The 12,132-nt window shown below is 43.8% G+C and overlaps 1 protein-coding gene across 1 annotated transcript in view; it reads left to right on the top strand.

The window, feature by feature from the left end:
* Nucleotides 1-8,062: 8,062 nt before the first annotated feature.
* LOC106814257 (SH3 and PX domain-containing protein 2A-like) overlaps nt 8,063-12,132 on the top strand; it is a gene marked incomplete at its 3' end in the record, with an annotated part of 21,090 nt that continues 17,020 nt past the window's right edge. Inside the window, exons 1-2 of the mRNA XM_014818553.1 lie at nt 8,063-8,192; nt 11,431-11,509. Of these exons, the coding sequence (XP_014674039.1) occupies nt 8,152-8,192; nt 11,431-11,509 (120 nt within the window). The remainder of the gene's footprint in view (nt 8,193-11,430; nt 11,510-12,132) is intronic.

The following is a 12,132-nucleotide window of genomic DNA, read 5'->3' as shown; positions in this document are numbered from 1 at the left end:
GCAATGTTAATTCTAATCCAACACAATGAGTATAATGCTTTTGAGAAAAACACACGATCGGTGTTTCTCCGAAAGCTTGTCATGATTCCGTATAGATACTGATTCCACTCTTGCCGTATGACCGACCAACCTCTCGGCATTCTACCACAGAATGCCGGCTTGCCTGCTCATGACGATTAACTATTTCACTCTCTCATTCCGATAATCACATTCCATGCAGACCTGCGTCAAACGACTTCTTAATAATGATGTGCGCGCCCTTATTTGCATGTGTTATAGAACAGATACAATGAGTGTGTTTCACAGAGAACTGCACTAGTCCGGCAGCTATCATTCGAAGTGGGCGCTGTGTTCGCGCGTCCGCCATATTGTCGCAGGTTGACGCATGCGCAGAAGGTGTAGCGTGTTCAAGAAGCGCCATGTTTTATTTGCGCGCGGTTGCTGTTGTTTTAATCAAGTCATCGCGTGTAACGAAATCGTACGCCATATTTTTAACGACCATCAATGGTGTAACTGTATTTGCCGAGCCAAACTTGTGCATAGAAAAATTGTATTTGCTCGCTCTCTATCTTTCTCTATTTCTCTTCCTAAATAATAACAGTTACTACAGCCTGCTGGTTGACACGTTGTCATGTGAACAGAAACAAATGCTAACACGTCCGTATCTATGTACACTTATTAACAAAGATTCGTGTAAAAGTTAATAACAAGTCGTTTACAAAATTTTAACGATTAGAATAAATTAAATTAATATCACGTATAATCTGATAACGAATCTTATTTCTGCTCACCTTTCAACGTCTACTAGTAGCTTGTACCAAGCGAGAGCGACCGATTATTGCATTTCCAGTCGGAATAGGTAAACTATATATTATGTAGTTGTCGATAGTTGTTTTCGCAATTTCGAAATATCGCAATTATCATATTTGTACCCGGAATCTGTTTACATAGAAAACAGTTTCCGACCAAAACGAACGTTTTGCTGAATTAGCCACTGTCTTGCGTGGCGGCATTCATATTCATTGCCGATGGTAATATTATCTCACATCATGATAGTCTTTTAAGTATTTCGTTAATCGTACACAAACCTTAGTACTTGAATGAAACAACTTGTAGCACGTGTGACTGGACCGGGCGAGAACCCGCCCATGTTGCAATGTGAAGTGAGCGGACACGCGCATGCGCAGTGCGATTAGCACGGCAAGCGCTTACTGTGTACATAAGTAATATTTTGTATATATTGTTTATAAAAAACCTCATAATTCTATTTATTAAAGAACTTTGTTTATTAAAGAATTCTGTCATTTTCTGTGTTATATCACAATCGCTGTCGACAGTCCATACGCGTGAAATTAAGTATACCAGCCGACACCTGCCTCAAGCTATCACGACAAAGATTAACATTCATACACGGAGATGTCATTAAAAACACATATTTTATTAATCAAATACTCATATATCAAATGCAGAAAATCGTTCTGTTCATAGAATATTTCTGATTTAAGCCAACTGCATAAATGTCAACCAATCACCAACTTGCATGCAGATCACGTGCATCTAGGGCGATTACAGACGCATAGAAATACGAGCGTACTGGTGCAGTCCACTAAAAGCTTTCCTCGACACTAATAATTTTAAGCGAAATAAATGAATAGAATATCTCAATGTGATTATAATATTCTATACGGGACACGCCTAGGTTTAATTTTGTTAGCTTAACGAGTGCAACGATTTTGGGGTCCTGGTATACCTGGGGGGAATATACATACATATAAATATAATACAACTGTGTGCGGGTAAAGCTTGACACAACCTTGACACATAAGTAGAGTCATCATTGCTGACGTGGAGGCTGGCAGCTTCAGCTTCATCGAGTCATCCTTGAGCTTCCGCCACGACGTGATCACGTGCACGTATCGTGCGTCCACTATGCCAAGCCACGCTGGGCTAGCGGGTACATAAGGGGGCATATGACAGTTGTGAAGCACTCAGTCAGAGCCACCCAGCCAGGGTAACTCAACCAGAGTCTCTCACGCCAGAGACAGCGATAGACTCGAGTCAACCAGAGAGGGAGGAAGAAGCAGGTTGCAGCTCTGACCATCCCGCGATAGACGCTCAAGACCACCGGTGCCATGAACTACATATCGTAAGACCATTGAACTATCACGCATCTTCGTGGATTATATCGTTATTGCTGGTGTCAAGTAAAGGGGCGATTATATAGCCAAGTACTGCATAAATCCGTGTTGCTGTTTCTGTTACTATAGTGGTTGGTCATTACGGAATGTGCCTGGCAGTCGAGGTATAAGACCCGACGTGTCACCCCTGTGGGACGATCACAGCCTGATCTACCATGCGCATAAGGGGAACACGTTACACGAGTAATACTTCTCAATTCACACGTTTTTTTATTTTACTTGTTTCACATGCGGGGCACAAGATTTGTCAGTAAGAAACGCCGTACGATTTTGGAACGCCTCGTTATGTTTGACTGGACACAACTCACTAAATTGTTTTATACTGCATAGTGTGAACCCAGGCGTTGCAACTACGGCCTATCCAATTAAGTTTTGTTGTAACATCGTGTTCGATTTGTAAAACATGCAACCATATACATTTCGAGTAGGCCTATAACCTTTTTCGTTTCACATAGAACACGATTGGATGCATTATCAACGGCAATCTAAAACTAGTTTCTGTAATATCTAATCCGCGAATATTCTAACTGCATGAACTTAGGTTCCGCGCACAAAAAATTAAAAGCCGATGCAAAAAAGTCATGGTAGCTAAGTGACTGGAAGTTGCTAAGTAACAAGAATAGCGAAGAATTTCTTCAACCACAGTAGAACGCCGCGTAGTACAATCAGTACCCCGTCTCGAGTGTCTGTTATGTATAAGATCTCGTAGCTTTTTGGCCAAGTACACGCGATGAGGGCGCTGTGTGAGGGTGTGCGTGCCCGACACCCCTCCTCGTTAACACGGTTACGTAACATCGCCGTGAGTGTATTTAAATTCACCGTCACGCTCACGCAGTGCGATGATCAGTAGAACTGCCTGAGGTTCGGTATGCATGCCAGCCGTCACAGCCACACAGACAGACGCACTCAACAGCCACGGATTAGAACTACTGTCAGGTATCTGCCGCCGCCACTCCCGCCGCCGCCGCCGGTGTTACGTATTGGTACCACATGCTCGAACCATATTCCTCTATACATCGAGAGGTGTATATAGAACGGAATAGAAACGTGTATACATCGGAACGTGTATATCCCTCTATACTCTCTCTCTCTCTCTCTCTCTCCATCTCTCCCTCTCTTCTTCGCTCTCTCGCTCGCTCTCTCTCTCTCTCTCTCTCCTTCTCTTCCTCGCTCTCTCGCTCTCTCGCTCTCTCTCTCTCTCTCTCTCTCTCTCTCTTGCATCTCTCTTTCTCTCTCCCTCTGCTCGCTCTCTCGCTCTCTACTCTCGCTCTCTCTCTCTCTCTCTCTCTCTCTCTCTCTCTCTCTTCCCTCGCTCTCTTCACTCTATCGCTCTCTCGCTCTCTCGCTCTCTCGCTCCTCGCTCTCTCGCTCTCTCGCTCTCTCGACTCTTCTCGTTTTCTCTCTCTCTCTCATCTCTCTCCTTCTCTCTCATCTCTCTACTATGCCCTTCTCTCTCTCTTCTCTCCCTCTCTCGCTCTCTCGTGCTCTCTCTTTTTTCTCTCTCTCTCTCACTCTCCCTCTCTTCCTCGCTTTCTCGCCTCTCTCGCTCTTCTCGCTCTCTCGCCTCTCTCGCATCTCTCGCTCTCTCATCTCGCTCTCTCTCTCTCTCTCTCTCTCATCTCTCTCCATCTCTCACTTCTTCTCTCCTCCTCCCTCTCCCTCTCCCTCTCCCTCTCCCTTCTCCCTCTCCCTCTCCCTCTCTCTCGCTCTCGCTCTCGCTCTTGCCTCTCTTTCTTCTATCTCTCTCTCTCTCTCTCTCTCTCTCTCTCTTCTCTCTCTCTCTCTCTCTTTCTCTCTCTCCCTTCTCGCTCTCTTGCTCTCTCGCGCTTCCTCTCTCGCTCTCTCTCTTCTCTCTTCCTCGCCTCTCTCGCTGCGCTCTCTCTTCTCTCTCTCTCTCTCTCTCTCCTCTCTCTCTCTCTACTTGCCCTCTCTCTCTCTCTCTCTCCCTCTCCGCCTCTCTCGCGCGCTCTCTCTCTCTCGCTCTCTCTCTTCCTCGCCTCTCGCTCTCTCGCTCTCTCGCTCTCTCTCTCTCTTCTCTCTCTCTCTCTCTCTCTCTCTGCTCCCTCTCTCCCTCTCTCGCCTTCTCTCCTCTCGCCCTGTTCTCACTCTCTCACTCTCTCACTCTCTCCCTCTCTCTTCTCACTCTCTCACTCTCCCTCTCCCCTTCTCCCTCTCCCTCTCCCTCTCCTCTCCCTCTCCCTCTCCCTCTCCCTCTCCCTCTCCCTCTTCCCGTCTCCCTCTCTCTCGCTCTCGCTCTCGCTCTCGCTCTCGCCTCTCTATCTCTCTCTCTCTCTCGCTCTCTTTCTTTCTTTCTCTCTCTCTCTCTCTCTCTCCCTCTCTCGCCCTCTCTCCTCTCGCGCTCTCCGCGCTCTCGCGCCGTCTCTCTCTCTCTCTCTCTCTCTCTCTCTCTCTCTCTCTCTCTCGCTCTCTCTCTTCCTCGCTTCCTCGCTCTCTCGCCTCTCTCTCTCTCTCTCTCTCTCTCTCTCTCTCTCTCGTCTCTCTCTTCTCTTTCTCTCTCTCTCTCTCTCTCTCTCTCTCTCTCTTTCTCTCTCTTCTCTTCTCTCTCTCTCTCTCTCTCTCTCTCTCCCTTCTCTCTCCTCTCTCGCTCTCTCGCTCTCTCTCTCTCTCTCTCTCCTTCTCTTCCTCGCTCTCTCGCTCTCTCTCTCTCTCTCTCTCTCTCTCTCTCTCTCTCTCTTTCTTTAGGATGACTAACCGCCCGCTATCGGCGGCGTTTCCTTCTGAAATGCATGTGATTGATGAAATCTGCTTGATGCTCCCAGCTTGTATTCCGTGCATAGTTGGGTGTGTCGTTAAGAGTGTTCCCCGAAAATGTATTCATATTGAAATTGCATATGTGCGTCCGACAACGACGCCTCTTTACATAGTATTTTGACTAATTCTAGGAGAATATTTGACGGGTTATAAACATAGTCTACATTGTACGTGCGTTACCGAGTAACATCGCTTTGTTTTACCCACGTGCTAAAATTTCACACCATAAAAATATCAAGATAATGCTATATGGAAATATGCTCTATCTGCATGAATAGTGTTATATTGGAATATGCTCTCTGTGGATAATGTCATATTGGAATATGTTCTATGTGGATAATGTTATATGTGGATAATGTTATATGTGGATATGCTCTATGAGTCTATGTGGGTGATATTATATGGGAATATGCTCTATGTGGATAATGTTATATTGGAATATGCTCTATGTGGATAATGTTATATGGGAATATGCTCTATGTGGATAATGTTATATTGGAATATGCTCTATGTGGATAATGTTATATTGGAATATGCTCTATGGGGATAATGTTATATGTGGATAATGTTATATGGGAATATGCTCTATGTGGATAATGTTATATGGGAATATGCTCTATGTCGATAATGTTATATTGGAATATGCTCTATGTGGATAATGATATGCTCTATGTGGATAATGTTGTATTGGAATATGCTCTATGTGGATAATACTATATAGGAATATGCTATATGTGGATAATGTTATATGTGGATAATGTTATATTGGAATATGCTCTATGTGGATGATACTATATGTGGATAATGTTATATAGGAATATGCTCTATGTGAATAATGTTATATAGGAATATGCTCTATGTGAATAATGATATAAGCGTAAATATACATACACGCTAAAGCGTAGCATGAGGAGACGCAAGACGATGTGTTTTCTCTTGATACTTCTTCTCTCTATATTGCGTGCATTGTTCCACTTATCACCACGAAACACGAAAACAACAAAGAAAACGATTACAGCAATTTCCTACGAATGAATTAGCACTGCGGTATACCCGTTCTAGTATAGCCTGGTATAGCACTACGTAAATTTGCCCATCCGAACACAATTCATACATGGCGAACACATAATAAGAATAATATTGAAAAGCTATATAATAATACATGTGTAGGGCCCCTATACAATGTATTATTAGCTCCTGATATATTGAATAACGGCTGCTTCGATGCCAATCTCTCACACTGTCAAGAGTAAGAAAAAGGTGTATATATATATATATATATATGTATATATATATATATATTTATCTAGCAGATTAGAGGAAACATTAAGAGCTGTTGGAGCGTGGAGTGTGGGGGTTATACAGTGCTGTATATGGGTCCGGCAATGTTCTTCGGCCCGCCCTGTATTGTACATGCCGAACCAATCGAGCCCCCGACCATGCCAGCGCCACTTTCCTCGGTCATCTCTACTCTCTGAAGACGCCGATTATATGGACACACGTATTAGGAACAAAGCGCAGGATGTGAGGGGTTGTGTGTGTGTGCGTTGCGCGCGTGCGTGCTCGCGTTGCGTGCGTGCGTCGGTTGTCGTCGTGCCTGTGCCGTGCTGTTGCGTGAATGGCGTGTGTGGTGCGTGTTTGTGTGTTGGGGGTGGCGGGGGTACGTGCGTGAGTGGTCGTGGTGGCGTGCCGCTTGTGTGTGCTGTGCCGTGCGTGCATGGTGGTAGCGAGACTGTGCGTGGTAGTGTGTGTGTGTGTGTGTGTGGGGGGGGGTACGTGCGTGAGGGTGTGAGTGGCGTGAGAAGTGTGCGTGCGTGCGTGCGTGCGTGCGTGCGTGTATGGGAAACGTCTCTCTCCCGCCAGCATGCAGTCTGCAGGCATAGCACGGCGTGTCCCGCGCCCGGGCTTTTTCATCCTTGAAATGCCTGTGACGTCCGAGTAGCAATTGTGAATCAAAGCGCACCGCCGCTGTTATCTGCTGGCACGCAAGACGTTGACACAATGGTGGCGATTGTCTGCACTCTTGCATCGAATATCGTATTGACATAGTCGGTGCATATAGCGATGCGGGCGAGAAAAATACTTTTATTCACATCGACGCGTTAACGGCAATTTCTGGTCTTTCGCTGAAGCCGTTAAAGGAGCTCGTATAATCAGGTATATATCAGCGTAATGTCTCGCCACAATACGCGCCGAACACGTAACAGCACCGGAGAAGAAAGGGTGGCGTGAATTAACGAACATTTACGACGTGTTTACGTGGATCGGATCCTCGTGTAACGTTAGCTATAATAACATGAGCGGTGCGCGAAGCGACTCTGCCTCTGTGCTGCAAGAATATAGATAGGTCCGTGACGTCAAATTCGAATGTCGCTGCAATAAATAAATAAATAAATAAATGAAAGCCTGAGTGAGTAAGTGAATAAATAAATAATTAAAAAGATAGAAGTAAGTAGGTTTATTTTTTATTTTATTTATTTATTTATTTTTTTATTTGTTTATTATTATTTATTTTTTTAGGTTAGTAAGTAAGTAGGTAAAAAAGAAGAAGTAAGGGAGTAAGCAATTAAGTAAGGAAGTGAGTAAGTAAATGAATAAACAAAATAAATAAATAAGTGAATATATAAAAATTATTGAGGTTTTAGTTAGTTTCATGTGATATTCGGGTGTGGGATATTAGCGCTGCATGATAATCATTTGTAATAAATTGAATTTGATATTTATTTTCTATAACATACTTTCTCAAGAATAAATAAATATAATTCTAGTGAATAACACGAGAGACTCGTGTGCTTATAGACGAATTATTCCTGTCAAGGTCAAGATTTGCTTAGCAAAAATTCTCATAATATCTCGCGCTCGCGACGTTTATTTACATATGACCCGAGCCCCTCCCTCTACTTGCTCCATATATTCCCACCTTTCTTCCTCCCAGATATTACATCATCCTTTACATTCGCTTATTTACCTCCTCCTTAACATTATTTATGAATCAGATACTGCAAAATTCGCATGGCATCTTACCGTGTGGCACTTTCCCAGGCGGGACATTTTCTTATACCCACACTATTGATTTTAGCTGCGTACGCAAGCGGGCCTGTTTCCAAGATGGCGGCGCCCATACGAACAATCACAATCGAAATATTTGAAGAAATCATGTAAATTTTTACAGTTACGTGACATGAAGGCCGTTGTGTTCCAGAAAGTTGGTGACAGAAGAAGGCAAGTTAACACATATTGCTTTTATAAGGATCTAAAACGTTGAAAATACGCGTAGGGTAGCGATCACTACAAGGCAGTTTCACTGCCATAGAATACAATGAGTTTGATAATACGGTTCAGCCACTTACTGCCACTGGTCTGACCTAGTACAGCGCGAATTTATTACTCGTAGCAGAGTCATCTCACTGAGCAGAAGTGATGAATAAATCAATTAGTAACCTCTTACCAAACACACTGACCTGTCTAGTACCATTGTTATAGTTTCTGTCCGTGATGTTGTATTGTTGATTGGCTGGTAATCTTTGTATTTGTCATTATGTGACAACTGGCTAGCCTTACCTGAATTGGATGAATGAACTAGTAATTCTGCATGTGCATTCTAGTTGTGAAAAGCTTCTATAGCCACCGATTACTTAATTGTATATAACACAGTGTACGTGCTCTAGACTTGTCAACTCGTACAGTTTGGGTGTGACTACTCCTGATTTACTGCTAGTCTCACGTTCGCACAATGATGCCAGATTTTACGACAAACGCAATGTAATTTATGTAGCTGTTCTTGTAGTAATAAAGTCACAGCTCTGTCAACTAATGTCATTTGTTGAGATACATATATATGCTAAGAATGTAGCGAGATGTGCAATATTAAAGCTGAGAGGGTCTATGTCCCCCGGGGTACTGCCGGAACGTACCCTGGTACTAAATACTACTATCTAATATGCCAGACCGTACCTCGCCTACTCCACTAACGAGTCTAGGTAGTCGCCTATGCCTACTCCCTAACCCTAATCCTAACCCTAACCCTAATCCTAACCCTAACCCTAATCCTAACCCTAACCATATCAAATAGTGACCAGGGTACGTTCCGGTATACCGGACCGTACCCAGGGTACGTTCCGGCAGTACCCTGGGGGACATAGACCCTATGAGCAATATTAAATACACGGACCACCTATCCACAGGCACTTGGAACGTCTCAATAAAAAATAAAAATGTAAACACGAAATGTATTTACTACCAAAGTCTTAATGTTTCTCTACTCTATTTCGCCTATTATTGCCGATAACTTGCTGTAAATGCCGTTCAAATGCTCATCTGCAACACACAAGTACACCGCACGCCTGCCCTGTGCACAAACAACATGAATAAGCGAGCAGGTAGGAAAGCGTGATCGCAAAATTTGCTCGACGCTCACTTCATTTCACACCTTTACAGCACAAATACACATCCAACAGCTTCCATCTTGGTATCTATGTGTAGATAAATGTTCACTTGTTCGAATTATAACTCTGCCCTTTGTCCTTACCTACTCCCGCCAGAGATATCTCGTGAAATCCTGCAGGAAATGTTTCTCTCTGTGAAAATGTATAGAGAGTGTAAAGAGGACAAGATGTCTGTTTATACACGAGTAATGTCGCGCATTGCATGCCGGGATGAGCTGCTGCCTGCCTCCGAGCCTCCGTTTCGAGGCCCGCCAAGCCAAGCATAATGCGCGCGGGCATGACGCCACACACACCACACGACTACTACAGTGATCGATCGAAAGTAGCGCCGTTAGGGATTTTCGGATGATACGTCCTCTTTACATTTTCACGGAGAGAACATTTCCTGCAGGATTTCACGAGAGATCTCTGGCGGGAGTAGGTAAGAACAAAGGCCAGTGTTACAATTCGAACAAGTGAACATTTATGTACACATAGATACCAAGATGGGAGCTGTTGGATGTGTATTTGTGCTGTGAAGGTGTGAAATGAAGCGAGAGTCGAGCGAATTTAGCGATCAGACTTTTCTACCTGCTCTCTTATTCATGTTGTTTGTGCACGCAGCACAGGGCGGGGCTTGCGGTGTACTTGTGTGTTGCAGATGAGCATTTGAACGGCATTTACAGCAATTTATCGGCAATAATAGGCGAAATAGAGTAGAGAAACATTAACTTTAAGGCTTTGGTAGTAAATACATTTCGTGTTTACATTTTTATTTTTTATTGAGATGTTCCAAGTGCCTGTGCGCCTATCATTGCCATGTGTACAATTGCTCAGCAATCTTTCTATAAGCAGCCACGTAGAATGTAGAGGCATATGCACTCTTGTTTTGTGGAACCAGGTATGGAATTATAAATATAACTCCAGTCATTTGCATTGAGATATAGCTCGCGGAGTGCTTTTCTGTTTGTTCAGTTAGGCAGGTATGAACAATATTATAGGATATTGTTCAATCAACCGATAACGTTGTGTTATGAAACGGATAACTGGTGAGTTCATAGTGAATTTCAGAAATATTAATGTAGAATAATAAGACCAGTGTGGTGAAATCAAGAACGTGCTGCATTCAATGTGATAGTATCACTGATACTTTGGCTGAGAGGGTCTATGTCCCCCGGGGTACTGCCAGAACGTACCCTGGGTATGGTCCGGTATACCGGAACGTACCCTGGTACTATCAAGTATCTAATATGCCGGACCGTACCTCGCCTACTCCACTAACGAGTCTAGGGAGTCGGCTACGTCTACTCCCTAACCCTAACCCTAACCCTAATCCTAACCCTAACCATATAAACTAGTGACCAGGGTACGTTCCGGTATACCAGACCGTACCCAGGGTACGTTCCGGCAGTACCCTGGGGGACATAGACCCTATGAACGATACTTTGCGTGATCGTTCAATAATACCTAGGCTCAATGTTCCTCAATGTCATCATGAGGTACAAACTAGAGAAAAACAACCTGCAATTTCATGCGTAAAAATGTAGACTAGGCCATCCCTCCCTACATATAGCTTGGTTAATCATGCAAAGAAACCAGTCACACACTGTGTGGAAACCGATGGGCACCGTATAATGTGTCAGTGTTCTCGATGGTATTTCAGTGAAAGCATTTGGGGTATATACAATTGTTGATCCGTATTCATTTTGCCTGCAGTCTCTGCAACAAATCATCACCAATTGCTGACTGCACAGCACCGTGTGAAGTTGTACCTGTCCTCTAAGATGACCTCCATAGTGCCTTGCATGTAAACCCATGTGAATATGACCACACTGCCCCTAATGTATTTATAAGCAGTATGATTTTATATCTACAATGTTAATTTTTTTCGAGGAAATAGTTATACTTTGTCCGAGTTCAAAAATCAGGTTGTTTACATTAAAGGAATCGAGCGTTGACTGTCGGTTTCATGTCACGTTGCCTTCAGCTCCGAGGAACAGAATTTGAGTGATGAGTGAAAAACTGCCATCTTTCAGAGCAATGCCACAGAAGCCGGTTCCAGTCTCTGCAGATATTGTGGACTTTGAGAAGAGACGAGACGCAGGGAAATACTATGTATGTATTGCTGAATATGGTGTAGCTATCGTGCGTTTACTTGTGTTTATGTAAACACAGTGCCAATGTTGTGGTCATGTATTGTGTCCTATCATTGTAGGTGATCCATATTTTTTTCATCCTTCAATGTTCGGAGTAGGTTAATATATGCCACGTATGTATGTAGGGTTAGGATTCTGTTCACTAGCAAAAAGAACTCGACGTTTTGATTAGTCTGAGGCAGTCACAGTATTTACTCAGGAATGTCAGTACTTGCAATGATTTGTTTATGTATGGCTCTAGCCCGGCTTTCAAAGGGAACTGGTATATTGATTTTGCTATTCTTTAACAGGGTATTGCTGGTAGTTATTGCTCGGCAGCCAGGGATTAATACTGGAAACTGCATGCGCTGACCCATCTAGTGGGCGGCTATTGCTTAAGGGGGTTGAAATACCGATTCCGACCTCCATGAGCGGTTTCGGATTTAACTACTTTTAGCCGCTGACTTGCGTGTGCACTGCAGCGGTATTTTTCCACCGTAACTGCAACCTAGAGAGAGAGAGAGCGAGAGAGAGACCGACAGAAATAGGAAGAGAGAGCGAGATAGAGAGAGAGAGAGAGAGAGAGAGAGAGAGAGAGAGAGA

This window comes from Priapulus caudatus, unplaced genomic scaffold (assembly GCF_000485595.1).
Source record: "Priapulus caudatus unplaced genomic scaffold, Priapulus_caudatus-5.0.1 Scaffold893, whole genome shotgun sequence".
Taxonomy (NCBI): Eukaryota; Metazoa; Priapulida; class Priapulimorpha; order Priapulimorphida; family Priapulidae; genus Priapulus; species Priapulus caudatus.
Note: the sequence above shows the minus strand (reverse complement) of the source record. Positions and strands in the feature narration are given on the sequence as shown.